At 35.5% G+C, this 15,789-nt stretch overlaps 1 protein-coding gene and 1 pseudogene across 2 annotated transcripts; both read right to left on the bottom strand.

Annotated features, from left to right (window-relative positions):
- Positions 1 to 2,729: 2,729 nt before the first annotated feature.
- LOC149515361 (uncharacterized) lies at positions 2,730 to 3,233 on the bottom strand. The gene has a single exon (XM_089742418.1). The coding sequence runs from the start codon at positions 3,231 to 3,233 to the stop codon at positions 2,730 to 2,732; it is 504 nt and encodes a 167-aa protein (XP_089598544.1).
- A 4,893-nt stretch (positions 3,234 to 8,126) lies between these two features.
- LOC111304014 (uncharacterized) lies at positions 8,127 to 15,088 on the bottom strand (annotated as a pseudogene). The gene is made up of 14 exons (XR_016326495.1): positions 14,353 to 15,088; positions 13,818 to 13,945; positions 13,595 to 13,683; positions 13,425 to 13,521; positions 12,894 to 12,962; positions 12,479 to 12,535; positions 11,841 to 11,894; positions 11,695 to 11,762; positions 11,453 to 11,510; positions 11,178 to 11,340; positions 10,947 to 11,102; positions 8,695 to 8,775; positions 8,515 to 8,576; positions 8,127 to 8,386 (listed from the first exon to the last, which is right to left on the bottom strand). The product of XR_016326495.1 is annotated as an uncharacterized LOC111304014 (transcript).
- Positions 15,089 to 15,789: the final 701 nt, after the last annotated feature.

Raw genomic sequence — 15,789 nt, 5'->3', positions numbered from 1 at the left:
TGTCATCTCTCTCGCACCCCCTCATCACTATCACCTACCTAATGCCTACAGAGTACCTCACTTATCTCTTTCAAATTCTGACAAAGATAGATATTATTTTATAAACATTTTTGCAAAAAAAAAAATGGTAATTTAACTTTTTTTTCTTACCTTCTTTGATTTTGATTGTTGATTGAGAACTTGAAGTTGATTTGAATTTGAGTAATTTATGGATTGAGTTAGGGTTGCTGTTGATTGAATGATTGATAAAAAATTTGATATTGATTTCTAACTTTTTTTTAGATTGATTTTGAAATTGAGGTTATGAGTTTTTTTTGCTTTTGCTTTTACTTTTGCAGACTTGTTGCTTTATTCTAATTCTTGGCAGTATTGAAATTTTTTTTTTTCTTATAACTTGAACTGATGATCCGTGAGAAGGAAAACAAAGATAGTGTTAATAACAGTTCGTTATTGCCATTATTCCTTGTTACGCCATTTTCTTGCAGCCGCTATGCACCGTTTCGGGTATGAATGAATTTTTCAACTACATTTCTTTCAATAGCAGTGGCGGATGGTAATACTATCATAATTTTGCAGCGGTTATTCCGTTATAAAGCCACTATTTGATTCCTAGATGAGAAGTATCATTGTAAGCTTGGACCTTGAGGTGGGAGAATGGATTAAGAGGAATGCCATCAACAAACGGGGAATCTACCACAATGGAAACCCTTGGGGATTGAAGTTTGTTCATATTCCATGGGAAATTTGGAGGGAACACAAAAACATTAATTTCAAAGCCACTAGAAGTAATATCAATATCAGCAGAAGAGCCGCTGAGGGAGCAAGCGAATATTTTGCTATGAACCGAAAGGAGATTAAGATTGCTTCAAATAACTTTGTCCCTATTCGATGGAACCCCCCTAGGAGGGGTTGGTGGAAACTAAATACGGATGGACCATCCCCGGGAATCCCGGTAGAGCGGGTGCTGGGGCTGTCATTTGTGATCATAATGGACATTGGGTTGGGGGTTCCTCTCGGTTCATTGACACGGGTTCAAATATTCTAGCCTAATTATGGGGCCTTTGGTATAGTTTATTCCTGGCTAAGAACCTCAACATTAAGAATCTTGAAATTGAGCTTAATGCTTCTGCTATCATTTATTTGATTAAAAGCCAGAATGTTTCTAACCCTTGGCTTCAAGCTCTCATTTTTTATTGCAGGCAACTCCTGAGGGAACTTAACAACCAGAAGATGCTGCATGTTTTTAAGGAGGGCAATAAATGTGCTGACACTCGCTGTGTATGGTAGCAGTAAACTATGTAGTAGCTGCACTGGCATTGATGCCACTTTTGTTTCTCTTGTGGAACCTCCTAATTTTGTACTTGACCTACTACACGCTGATGCAGTAGGAACCTTGGTGTATCGTTTATTGTTTTAATGCTATCTGCCCTCCCTTTTCGTTCGTGTGTGCATATATATATATATATATATATATATATATATATAGTATTACTTTGTAATTCCCCTGCGTAACATTGGGGAATTTAATGGGTCAAACAAAACAAACACCCATCTATTACTTCAGCTGATGCTTCTGATTAGGAAATTAAATTAAATAACTACCCCTGAAACGAGGAACATCGACAGAACGATGTCTCAACTGTGAACGATTTTAGGAAAAAATTGAGGGTCAAATGATTGAAGTTATTTGATCCCCTATGTCACCTAGAGTTTTTTTTTTCTTTTTTTTTACCCGTTAAAATTACTTGTTATTATCAAATGGAAATTCATCGTTCCATTTGCTAGTAAATGTTAATGGCAAACATATACACCGGCAGCACTTGTCTGATAAAAACATCATAATAACTCTCTTCCTCATTTTCCAGCAACCAAATACCGCCTTTATTTTAAATCATTCACCCTAAGGTTAGAAAGATCGTGGCCCAACACAACTCCAATAGGAGTACAAACCTAACCTTTTTAGCCTTCGTTGCCTCATGGCTCGTTAAAATTTCGTTTCAGTAAATATATTAATTATTAGGGAAGTGACAAACGGCTATCGAATCCAGAACCAAGCTAAGGCAGTTGGCAGTCCAATGGCTGATGGGTAATGTAAAGTGGAAAGTTCAAATTGCTAATCCTTATAAAGCCAATCGAAATCAATGAATCATGATGCAGTTAAATAAGGAATCACTAAAATTAACTTTTACAAAGTATATGTGATAAGAAATTACTAATAAACATTAACCTTTGACTAAATGTACGGGCACAAGATTAACACATCCCAAAGGTATTGCAGCTTAAGATGTATGATTTCTGGAACAGAAAAGATTTCTTTCAATTGTGAATCTCGATGAACCAAAAACAAAATAACACTGACAGTGGCCCTGATACACGAATTCCTAGATATGAGATATCTAAAAATTTTAGCAGTAAAGTTTGAAAAAGGTTGTCAACTTTTTTCCGTTTTCCCTTGAAAAAAAAAAAAAAAAAGAGATAGCTCTTGACGGATTGCCTAGACTCGTATCGCGACCGGTGAGACAACCAAACAGTACGCTGTCCATTCACCCCCTAAAAAACCTTAGAGATTTTAAAACTATGCTACCACTAACAATTACAATATTTGAAATGGAGACACTTTTTCTAACATATCAGATCTACCCGATCATGACCTTATTATGGGTGGCTCATGACAACTCAAGCCTCGATCATGGTCCTATACAAGGTTGGCTCATGACATCCTCCCTCGCCTATTCTATCGACGTCCTCATCGACTTGCTGACTTGAAATTCTTCAACCTTTCTCTTGAATCTTCGGAGGTCATGTTCTCTTTCCCAGCTAGTTTGTTCTAGTTCTAATCCCTCCCACTTCACTAAGTATTCACGAACTAGTCTTTGAGATACCTTGGTTTCCCTATCGACTAAGATCTCTTCGACTCGACGCTCTGAGGGTGGCTTCATGGCGATGATGGCTCTGGTTGGCTCCCTTCGGCTAACATTTGTAGAATCTACATGAAAAAGTTTCAGGTTATTCACATGAAATACTGGATGCACCCTCATCCACTTTAGTGAATCAATTTTGTAAGAAGCATTCCCCACCTTGGAAAAGATTTTCATTGGACCCTCATATTTGCGCATCAGTCTACGATCTCTCTTTTTCAAGAACCTAGTTTGTTCAGGGACTAATCGAACAAGAACCAAATCACCAACTTGGAATTGTTGTGCCTTGCGACCTTTGTCTACCCATTTCTTCATTCGCTTTGATGCTTTCTCCAGGTAGGCTTGTGCAATCTTAGTGTTTTGTTTCCACTCTTTACCAAGGTTGAAGTCTCTCGAATTCTTCCTTCTATATTGCTCTAAGGAAGTATGGGGTAGCCTTGGTAACTGTCTGGTGACCACCTCAAACGGCTCTTGTTAGTGGAAGAGCTTTTGTTGAAATTAAAACAAAGCTGAACCACGTCCAATAACGAAGTCCAGTTCTTCTGATTGGCTTGAACAGAATGCCTTAAGTATTCCTCTAGTAATCCATTGAACTGTTCCGTTTGACCGTCGGTTTGAGGGTGGTAGCTTGAGGAGATGTTAAGTTGAGACCCTAATATCTTGAAAAGTTCTCTCCAGAAAGACCCGTGAATCTCGGATCTCTATCGCTTACAATGTTTTGAAAGAGGCCCCAGTATTTGACTACATGTTTAAACAATAGTCAAGCTGTGTCTTTCGTAGTACAATACTTGTGAGTGGGAATGAATGTGACGTACTTAGAGAAACGATCAATCACCAAAATAGCTCCAAGATCACCAACCTTAGGTAAGCTCAAAATGAAATTGAGAGAAATGCTTTCCCACGGTCTAGCAGGCACAGGTAGTGGTTCAAGAATGCCTATAGATTTCTTCTTTTCAACTTTGTCTTGTTAGCAAATGAGGCAAGTCTTTGTATAGTCCATCACGTCTTGTCACATGTGAGGCCAATAGTATCCCTGTTTCAATAAAGCCAAAATGCGTTGCCAGCCCGAATGTTCGACCCATGATGTGTCATGACATTCCCTCGTCAACATCTATCTCAAACCTCCTGCTCTTGGCACAAACAATCGGGATCCTTTAGTTCACAAGACCCCATTTTTTTGCCAGAAATACTTTGACTTTCTTTCTTCAACTAACTTCAAAATGAAGCTAGCCTGCAAATCTTTCCTTAAATGATCTTCAATTAACTTACGAATGTCTGTCGTGACTCTGCTAACCGTCATTGGGATAATTCTTTTAAGGGCTGCTAACTTTGTTCCTCTGCTCAATGCATCGGTCACTTGATTGGTCTTTCCAACGATGTGCTCAAAACAAAAATCGAACTCCACTAAAAATTCTTACCATCTAACTTGTTTCGCTGTAAGCCTTGGTTGGGTGAGAAAATGGTTAACGGTCGCATTGTCTGTCTTCACGACAAAGTGTGAACCCCACAAATAATGTCGCCAAGCCCTCAAACAATGAACTACCACCAAGAGCTCTTTTTCTTAGGCCGTATATTTTCTCTCAGCTTCGCTTAGCTTTCTACTTTCAAATGCTATTGGGTGACGTTGTAAAACACTCCCCCAATAGCGAAATCAGATGCATCCGTCTGAACTTCGAAAGGCTTTTCAATATTAAAAAAAGCTAAGATAAGATCCTTCATAATAACATCCTTCAATCCCTCAAAAGCTTCTTGGCACTCACTTGTCCAACACCATTTATGCCTATTTTTCAATAGCTCTGTGAACCCCATGGTCTTACGAGAGCACCCTTCTACAAACCTTTTATAACAGTTGGCTAGTCCCAAAAATGAGCAAAGTTCACTAACATTCTTCGGTGTTGTCCACTCCTTGATGACCCTAACCTTTTTCATGTCCATTCGAATGTGACCACGTTCGACAATGTGACCGAGAAAGTGGATTTGGGTCTGAACAAATGCACATTTCTCTCTTTTCACATATAACTGGTGGTCTTGTAATATTCGAAGCACCTGACGTAAATGTTCTTAATGTTCTTCCAAAGTGAAGCTATATACCACTATGTCGTCTAAATAAATGACTACAAATTTGTCTAAATAGTCATGGAATACCTGATTCATCAATGTACAAATTGTGACAGAAGCATTGGTCAATCCAAAAGGCATAACAAGAAATTCAAATACACCATACCGTGTTACACAAGTGGTCTTTGGCTCATCTCCCTCAACGATTCTGACCTAATAGTAGCCAAATCTCAAGTTCAATTTGAAAAAATACTTAGCCCGACTTAGTTGATCAAACAAATCTGCTATAAGAGGGATGAGATATTTGTTTCTCACAGTGACTGTTCAGGATCTTGTAATCAACACATAATCACAAACTTTCATCAACCTTCTTTTGAAATAACACTTACACTCTGAAAAGAGCCTTTGATGGTCTAATGAACCCCACCTGTAGAAGCTCATCTAACTTTTTTCTTAGTTCAACCCACTCTGACGAGGCTACGATAAAGGGCTCTAGCAAGGAATTTAACTCTTGAAAAGAGCTCAATTTCATGGTCCACGGCTCATCGATGAGTAGAACCTTAGGCAACATCCCTGACATCACCTCTTCGAAATCTTTCAACACTTTTTTCATGCCATTGGGTATCGATTCCTCTCCCAACCCTTCTTTGTAAATCGACATGACCACAAAAGAAGATTCTCTTCTCTTTACCCCTTTCTTGAACTGTAAAACTAAGATCATTTTCTTCTCATTTTTTGACAAGATAATGGCTGGCACCACACATGAGTGTTCCTCTAAGAACAATAGGCAACTAGCGACAAGGATAGGGATCACCTGAGCCAACATCATGAAGTCCAATCCGAGGACGACATCAAAGTCATCCATAAAAAAAACTGTAAAATCTACTTTCCTTTCCCATGGCCCCAATTTGGTCATTACACTTTTGAAGCTTTCATTGATCGCAAAGGTTGACGAATTGACCACCTTCATTCGCCCACAATCCTTGCTAACCTGAAGATCACACCTTTTTGCTTCTTTTGGTGTGATGAAAGTATCGGTTGCACCCGTGTCTACCATGGCCCTGGTGGCCTTCTCATTGATCATTAAGTTCACATACAGCAAGCCTCTACCCTACTCTTTCTTTATTATGTTCAGTTGGGTGTGAAAGGCATTGAGAAACCTTATTGAACCCATCATGACTGGCTCCTCTTCAACTTTTTCAACAATCTCTGGCACTTTAACGAACTCTTAAGATAAGGCTCTTAAGGCATTAACGGCTCTTCTATGTGGGCATTCGATCACCTGATGTAACCCCTTGCATAAGAAGCAAGCTAGTGGTTACCTAAGCCTGAAAATCACTGCATTGTTCGTCTTAGGTTGAATGCTATCTCGATCAAAAAATCTCCTGTCTGATCTTCCACTGAAGGGTCGATCCAACTTAGTCGTCTTTCCCCTACTTCCAAAGTTAAAGTTACTGCCAACTGATGAAAGATTTTTTTGTTTTGAAGAGCCATCATTATAATAGTGAAGACATTCAACTGCAGCCATGACCATGGCCACATCTTGCATTTTTTCTCTTTGTAGTTTTGTCCTGACCCAAGGCTTGAAGCCCTCAAAGAAATAAAACCTCTTGTCTTTTTCAGACATGTCTCGAATATCCAACATCAAGGTAAAAAAACTCCTCACAAACTCTCGCATTATTTCTGTTTGTACCAATTCTCGAAATTTCCTTCAGGCCAAATACTCAACATTCTCAAGGAAGAATTGATTTTTTAGTTCTTGTTTCAGGTCCGTCCAGATCTTAATCAGACACTCGTCATTGATAAACTTGGATAGCCACCATAGCTAGGCATCCCCTGTGAAGTACATCGATACCATTGCTACCTTGTCTTCCTCTGAATCCGTGTACAGCTCGAAAGTACTACTTCATGTCAAACAAAAAATTTTCAAGCTTCTTGGCATCTCTTGCCCCCTCATAGCATCGAGACTCCGACATCTTGACCTTTTTTTTTCTTTCCGTCGAGCTCGAACTCGATCTGGTCACAACCTTTTGTATGATGCTCACTTGTGCTCTGAGCTCCTCAAACTCCTTTTGGAGAACATTCAAAGCGTCTTTAGCCTCCTCGCTCACGTTGTGAAAAGTATCGGACAACTCCCGTTGGATTGTCTCGATCTCCCTCAATCGATCTTTAGTCACCAAGTGAGTTTTCACTGCGGCCATGACAGTCTTAAGTTCTTCAAGTCTGTTGATAATTGAATCCACCACTTATGGCCATCTTATCCATTTTTTACACTTTTCAACCGTGCTCTGATATTACGTATCACGGACTAGACTTTCTCTCAACAAACAATAACCCGTGCGACACTTGAATGGAGTTTTCACTGCGACCATGGCATTCTTAAGTTCTTCAAGTCTGTTGATAATTGAATCCACCACTTATGGCCATCTCATCCATTTTTTACACTTTTCAACCGTGCTCTGATACTACGTGTCACAGACTAGACTTTCTCTCAACAAACAATAACCCGTGCGACACTTGAATGGACGTTCCCACCCAAGTCAGCCTTCAATAGTTCGACATCTGAACAAATAACTATAAACCACAGTTAATCCCAAGCATACGCAATAAGATACATTCATATCGAGATCAATCTCAAGCACACACAAGAAGGCACATTCACATTGACAAAAAAAAAAACACATCAAAGCAATAATCGAGACATTCGAATCGGAGGTAAATTTTATTAAAATTGAGGATAGTACATCGAAACTTCCCACCATCGCCAAGGCAGAGGGGCAGCCCTTGACGGATAGCCTAAGCCCATATCGCGACCGATGAGAGCCCAACAATATGCTGCCATCTCACCTCCCCTAAAGAGCCATAGAGATTTTAGAACTATATTACCACTAACCATTACAACGTTTGAAATGGGAACACTTTTACTAGCACAAGAGATCTACCGGATCATAACTCTATACCTGGGTGACTCATGACAACCTAAGCCCCGATCATAGCCCTATACAAGGTTAGCTCATGACATTTAGCCCACAAAAAATACATACCAAAATAGTTAACGCTAAATTGCAGCCATAGAATAACAAGTCTGAAAGCTTAAGGTATCCACAACATGCCTCGATGAAAATATCGCATTAGCTGTAGAAGCTACGATACTATTAACCCATTTTTCTTATTATTATGCTGCAAGACTTTTCTGAACAACAAAATTTACAATTTCAATCCCTCCTCATTTTAAAACAAGTATTATTATCAAGTTGACTTATGCAATCAGCAAAGCATACCCCTAATATTTCCAAAAATAAAGAGACTGAAAAATAAACTCTTGCAGTCTACTTGTTTGGGTGCCCCCTTTTGGCCTTACGATGACCATGGATGATTTAGCGTGTCAAGCAGGTTTCCTTGCCTTTTTGCTGCAGTAATTAGAGTTATTAAAATTTTTCACATGATGAAAACATGATAATCTACAGCAAACTAAGACATTCTTATAAGAACAATTGAAAATGCTCCAAGAAACAAAATAGAGAATTAAGAAACTGACCAGAAAAAGGCTGAAAATATTATAAATAATATAATAATAGGTAGGGCCAACAAAGCAGATGCCTGCAATATTAAAACAGTAAGGTTATAATGTTTTTTCCATGTAACAAGCTATTAAATTATTTGATTTCAGTGAACAATAATTAATAGGCAAGGCTGCAAGCAACCAATTTATACCAACCACAAACCACTCAAGCTCTTTGGTTGTAAGAGGTCTGGTCAGCTCATGCCTCTTCAGAATTTTTTGCACAGAGGCTTGAACCTAAATGTACATGCAACAAAAGCTATGGTATATTTGAAACATAATGGTACCAAACAGATAACAAGGTTACTACAATCTGAAAATTATTATATTTCAATTCCAGATTCTAACATAATTAAATACAGTTCTGAGACATGTATAAAGTAATTTGTATGATTTAACCTCCTCTAACAAGAAATTTCAATTTAAACACATTGCAGGCAGTGCAGAAAAACTTACTATCACACAAGAGTTAGGAGACTATTACAATGAAGTCAAGCTAATTATTCAAGTCATTTACTTGATTACTTATAAAAGAACACCTAAATTTATTATCTAGTAGTGCCACAAAATATAGTTGAATGCCTAATCCTCTAAAACATGAAAAGAAAATAAAAACAATGTGAACACCTCCATGCATAATAGATCAACACAACTTTAAAAGAGTAACAAACTGTAACAACTTGCTCACTTGCTCAAACAAAAACAAAGAATGAGGACAACCTATCAGTTTTGACATTCTATCCCACATTTTTACTTTCACAAATTACTATTTCTTCAGACCTTCAAGCAGCAGACTAAAAAACAACTAAAAATAAAATTGTATACATTATCCTTAGGGGGCTTTTGGTTCATGGTTTCTCAGATTCTAAGAAGGAAAGTTAGTTAAGGGAAAGTGATATTGGAAGGGAACGTGTGATTTCTGAGTTTTATTTACTTAGAGAATGTAAGATTTTATGTTTGGTTCACAAAAATATAAGATTACCTAATAAAATCTTTTACGATATTATCCTTAATAACACATGAATAACACGCCACATTCACAATATTAATATGTGAATAACACAAAATACGTTAATAATATATCTTTGTTAAAACAAAATAATTCTGAAAAATAATTTTTTATATTTTCAACAAATATAATCTTATAATTTTAATTATTATCTTAACGGTGATTGTCCTTACATAGAAAATAAACGCGAATCGACCTTTGATTTTATATATAATAATATTAAGTAAAGATATTTTGCATTTTATTTTATTTTTTCATATTTTCAACAAAAATTACGTTTTTATATTGCAAGCATCATCTTTTTAACAAAAACTGTTCTTTATCTTAAAAACATAATTTTTATTGAATTTTAAAAATATTTATTTTCAAATTTTCAACAAAAATTGTATTTTTATCTTAGAAACATCATATTTATTAAATTCTGAAAAATATATTTTCATACTTTCAACAAAGATTGTATTTTAATATTAGAAACGCTATCTTTTCAACAAAAACTACGTTTTTATCTTTAAAATGTCGTTTTTGTTAAATTTTAAAAAATATTTTTTTTATATTTGCAATAAAGACGACGTTTTTATTTTTGAAACATGCTCTTTTCAAAAAAGATTGCATTTTTTATCTTAAAAACATCGTCTTTGTTAAATTCTAAAAAATATGTTTTTAAAATTTTCAATAAAAACTACATTTCTAGCTTACAAATATTGTCTTTTCAACAAAAATTGTGTTTTTTATCTGAAAAATATCATCTTTTTTAATTTATGAAAAAATAATTTTTTTCATATTTTTAACAAAAACCATGTTCTTTTTCTTACAAACATCATTTTTGTTGAATTATAAAAATAATTTTTTTTTCATCTTTTCAACAAAATTGTGTTTTTAATTATAACTTTTGTAAGAATTTCAATAGCACTATGTTTAAAATGTGATATTTGTTTAAAATATATTAAGAAAAAATTTATTTCCATAATATTTAATAAAAAATTATTATGTTTCTAAGGTAAATAACGTTATAATTTGAAAAAGCAATTGATAACAAATAGGGAAAAATTTTCACTTTCCCCTCAGAATCTTTAAAAACCTAAGAGAAGAGAATTTTTTTATTCCCCTACTTTCTCACTTCTTGACACCATTGGGAATCTTAAAAAATCCTAAGAATCACATTCCCATGAATCAAACCAAAAAATCAAATTACAAAAAATAAAATTCCAAGAGAGAAAGTTACTTTCTCCCAAACCAAACACCCCCTTAGGTTTTTAATGCTCTCCACCTGATTGGGCCTTTTCCAAAACCCAGCATCTTATACACACTAAACTTCTAAAAAACCTATAAACTCGTGCCCTATTTCACACAATAGCTCATGAAGAGAGGCCAAAGAATAAATAAGAAAAGCTATTGATACCTGATGATGGTATGTTGTTGCGGATTCCAAAAACTTCCCATAAGCATTAACTATCTCCTTTGAATAGGGCTTCATCACCACACGAACTTTATCAACATGAGGCTTTGCTAAAGTAGCAACCTGATCAATATATGGCTTGCTGAACTTCCTTGCTACCTGTGACCAAGAAAGCTATGCTTGAGGATGCATGTCAACATGGTAGAGAAGCCATGGTGGAGTATAAGCACATACCTGGAAGTAAGGATCAACTATTTCTTGAACTGATAATATGAGGAGTTATTGCAGTCTTTGATGCCTCATAAACTTCGACTGTTTTTGCACTTAGATGTTGCACATGTGGTTCAGAATATATGGTTACAACCAGCCACTGATCCTTTATAGCAGGAATCCATTTCTTCAAGTGAAAAGATTAGAGTCATAAGAACGCCATTTAATTTAAAAGACTCATATAATCACACATAAGCTCCTGATTCAGTTTGGAAATATCAGCTGTAAAAGAAGCTTACGGTTTTAATTGCTTCCATGTGAGGTTCAGCCCACTTTTCAGCTAAGGTTTTTTTTTCTGCAAAGCCTGAATAAGGTATGAACAATATTAGTTGTAATAATATGATGTTATTTATACTCAACGATAATGTTAAATGTAGATCTGAGATTTGACACATAAAATGATCTAAGAAATAACAGTTTACAACCAGTAACATCTAAAAGGCATCACATAGCAGTAAAAGATAATAAAAATAATAATAAAATTACCTTCTGCACCACCATATCCATGGCTGGTTTTCCATGCTCATTCCAATGTGCCTGAATGAAGGCCTGTAGCAAGACAGCATGATAGAATCATAAGAGAGATCCGCAATAAATACAAAATATTAAATATTTTCCTAAATTTACCTGACCACGGATTAACTTCACAGCAAGCCAAGGAGGGAGCCATGCACCATGAACCTGATCACAAATATGTGTATTAAAGCAGTCACTAAAATTTCTAGCTTCAAATAACTTTCATTTTACAACTTGTAATGGCAGTACGATTCCTCAACTTCCTGTGATACTTGTAGAATTTACTATGTGCCCTAACAAACATTCCTCATTCATGCAAAAATATCAGAAGTCAATAATAAATAATATTAACATGCAGACTAGTTTGAAGCTAGTACAGGTAATTTGATAAAGTTAAAATCATAATACCAACAAAATTTTTCAATTTACAGTTTCATATACTGAAGATAACTCCCAACAAATAGAAATTCCAGATAAAAAAAAATCCATCTACGTAAAGGCTGTAAGGGACAAATCAAAATTACAGCAATGTAGTGCTGTTCCTTAAGGTAGTAACCCTTCTAATTAACTTTACAAAGCTAAGGTCCATAATATTTACCAGTTCTTTTAGCTGAAGAAAAAATTACTTCAACCAGCAAATAGAAGAGACAATTTACTAAATTCACTCAGAAATTTGTGACAAGAAACTCCAGCAGAATGCCACACAGATAGCATGGCGTGATGAACTACAAATTGTGTAAACTTATTACCTCCATCAACTCATTTGTTTTCCAAGTGGCCTCAAACTTTGCCTTCATCAATTCTTCCTATTAAAATAAAATGATATAGTTAGAAAGTTCACTTAACGACCATCATCTAGCGCAATGTATGATATAATAATGAATGTTTATTTGATCTTGATCCTTGTGGAGCGAAAAAAGAACTACTCTGAATTTGTATGAATCCCCTAATAATATCCACAAATGGTTTGTTTTGGTAAGAGATGGACATTTCTATCTGTAAATTTGGGTGAATGGTACACATCAGTATTCCAGTGCATTTCCCCCTCTGAGTAAAAAAAAAATATGTTTTCGAACGCTCTCTTTAAAATTTAAAGTGTATGTTCCGTGCGAATCTCAGCAATCACTTGTTCTGATTCTACATATTGATAGCCATAAAACATACCTCAGCAACTTTAAGAGCTTGCTCAGTTTTTGCTATTTTATTCTTCTACTCATTATTGATCTTTTGAAGCTGTAAAAAGGCAGACAATTCTAACAAGGGCTTACAACATACCAAGTGCACCATAAGAAATGCATTCGGATATGTGCCACTAGAAAAGAGAATTGAATTGTTTTCTCCAGTTTTGACATAATATTGCACAGTTAAACACATGCAGAAAAATGTGTGGGTGTGCATAGAGAGCAAGAGAGAAAAAGAGAGAATTGATTGGAAGAGGGGAGAAGAATGCGTCCATCACTGAACGTTGCCCCTCCAAATAAGTAAGCTTTAATTTATGGGATTAAAAGTGTTGAAGTAGAATGTGTCATAAATTTAAAATATAGAGAGAGAGCAGAAAAAGAAACTATAAATGTTGCACAAACAAAAGTAAGGTACTCCCACTAACTCTGTCAACCAGATACAAGCATCAAATTGATGAGAAAGAAATGATGGTAGAACATACCGCAAACCAAAATAGAAGAAGAGGAAACTCACATTCTCTAGCTTTAAATTCAATTCAGTCAAATTGTTCTCAGCTTCAGTTACACGAGCTTCCAAGGAATCTTTATCCTTTAATTTTGCTTCTAATTCGGTTAACCTGGACAGCCAGGAGTAACATCAGAATGTTGAAAATATGCTTCATTCATCTTTAAAAGTAGAAACATCATTGATGAGAAACTACATGTTTCTGCAATTCAGAAGCATGTGCATGAGTTTTTCCCATCAGCTCCTTAGCATCTGCGGTCCCTTTTTTCTGAGAAACAACAAAGTATAGCCTTTAGGATCCAAATAAAGGGGTGAGCCCTGTGCCTCCATGGTTCGTACACTCTTCTTTATCATACCAATAATTTATTTAAAAAGAAAAAGAAAAGAAAAGAAATTCCAGACCTCAAGAGATGATAATTCAGTGTGCAAGGATGCAATGCTGTCAGATTTGTCTTGAATAATTTTCTCTTTCTTCTTTATTGTCTCATCCTTGGTTTTCAATTCTCGAGTTTTCTCCTCAACATTTGATTCTGCATAATAGGAAAGAAAAAAAAGAAAAAAGAAAGATTTGTAATTAGCCAACAAAGATGAACATAAAATCCACATTATCACGAAGTGAGAAAACAAGAAAATAATAATATAAACCGAAGCTTAAGCAACTCTAATAACGGATAAACCTAACATCAAATATAACATTATTGTTTTGGATGATAATTCAATTATAGTATGATTATGAGTAAGCGGATAACCAAAATTGAAACGTCAATTCATCACGAGAGTGACTACAACTAATGTAAAAGACAATGAAGTAATATGCATTATCCGCCTAAAGTAAAGAAAAAGGCTTGAACATAGAAACATAGAAATGAATGATAAAAGTAAGCAAGACAAGTAGTCAAGTAGAGAAGAGAAGAGAATCGGGAACAGGAAAGCTAACCAAGAAGACGGATCTTAGACTTGAGTTGATCCAACTCCATCTTAAGAGCAGAGGAATTGGAGGCGTCCGATTCAAGCACTGTTGTACTGAGACATCGGCCCTAATTTTGGTGAAAATTAGGGCTAGAAAGAGGGAGAATATCACGAACTTTAAGGCTGCCATCCGCCGGTTACGAAGCCACCAAAACTCGCCGAGGAAAAACTAACAAACCCTCACAGCCAAACGGAATCAGGGGAGGAGGTTTCAACTTTCAACTTCTTCTGCTGCTTCTGTACATAATAATAATACAATAATAATTTTTTATTTTGAGAATCTTTACAAACTGTCTCTTTAAATCGGAGGAGACTTAATTCTTCTAAAAAAGAAATTAAAAAAAAAAAAAAAAAGGTTGGAGGAGATTTTGTGGTCTCTCTCTCACGGAACGTGGCAATTATTTTGTCCCAACAAAACAACTGAAGTTTGAAAATTTGAAGTTGTTGGATTTTCGAATCCTTATATTTGTTTTTCTTCTAACTAGGCAAGTACAGCCAGCCGGTCCCAAAGAGTATCATTGCGGCTTGGCGGAGAACAACTGAAGAAAAGGATATGCGTGGAGTTACTGACACGTGTCGATAACAGATCAAAGTATCTCTGAAGAGAAAACGTGGCGTAAGATGAGATGGGAGAGCACGGCATGCAGATTAAGATTGTTGATGGTTGAATATGAATGGTGAACAAAAAGAGGTGGCCAGGGCCAAGGGGTTGGTGAGACTGAGAGTGAGAAGTAAAATAGTAATGGTAATGCCGCACCAAATCAACGGTACTACATCAATTTTTTTATGGCGGAATGCTTCTGATTTCTGGGCATTTTGTGGGCTGTGTTTCAATCATTCGCTTTCTAATTTCTAAATGAAAATTCTAGTAAAAATATCCTTAACTTAATAAGATCATCATTAGATAATGATAGTCATATTTTTAAATTTATTAATTTATTTTTTCTAAAATATAATTATAAGGAGCTGTTACTAGTACTCTTATAAAATTTAAGAGGCAGTGATATTGGTCGGTTTCAATAGTATTATTATTAAAAAAAATTATTTGATATATTGGTTATAAAATTTTTAATTTTATAAATAAAATTAAAAAATAGATATATATATATTTATTAATTAATTTTTTAATATATTCTATATAATATGTGTTAATTTACAATCTTACCTATAAAATTTAAAAATTTCACTATCAATATTTTTAATAAATTTTCTATTATTGTATATGCCCAAAGTCCTAATCTTGGAATAGATTAGTCCTAAATTTGATCATCGTCGACGGATCCAACATCTTGCCATTGCCAAACTCTCCAGTTCCCAGGATTGCTTTTTTTTTTTTTTTTTCTTACCGCAGCCCCAACACCAATTGGTGCGAGCCCCCCCCCCAAATTGGGCTACCGAAAGTGAA

This window comes from Durio zibethinus, chromosome 13, assembly GCF_047325235.1.
Source record: "Durio zibethinus cultivar Kanyao isolate XHJ-2024 chromosome 13, ASM4732523v1, whole genome shotgun sequence".
NCBI classification, from domain to species: Eukaryota; Viridiplantae; Streptophyta; class Magnoliopsida; order Malvales; family Malvaceae; genus Durio; species Durio zibethinus.
This window is presented reverse-complemented; position numbering and strand designations above follow the sequence as displayed.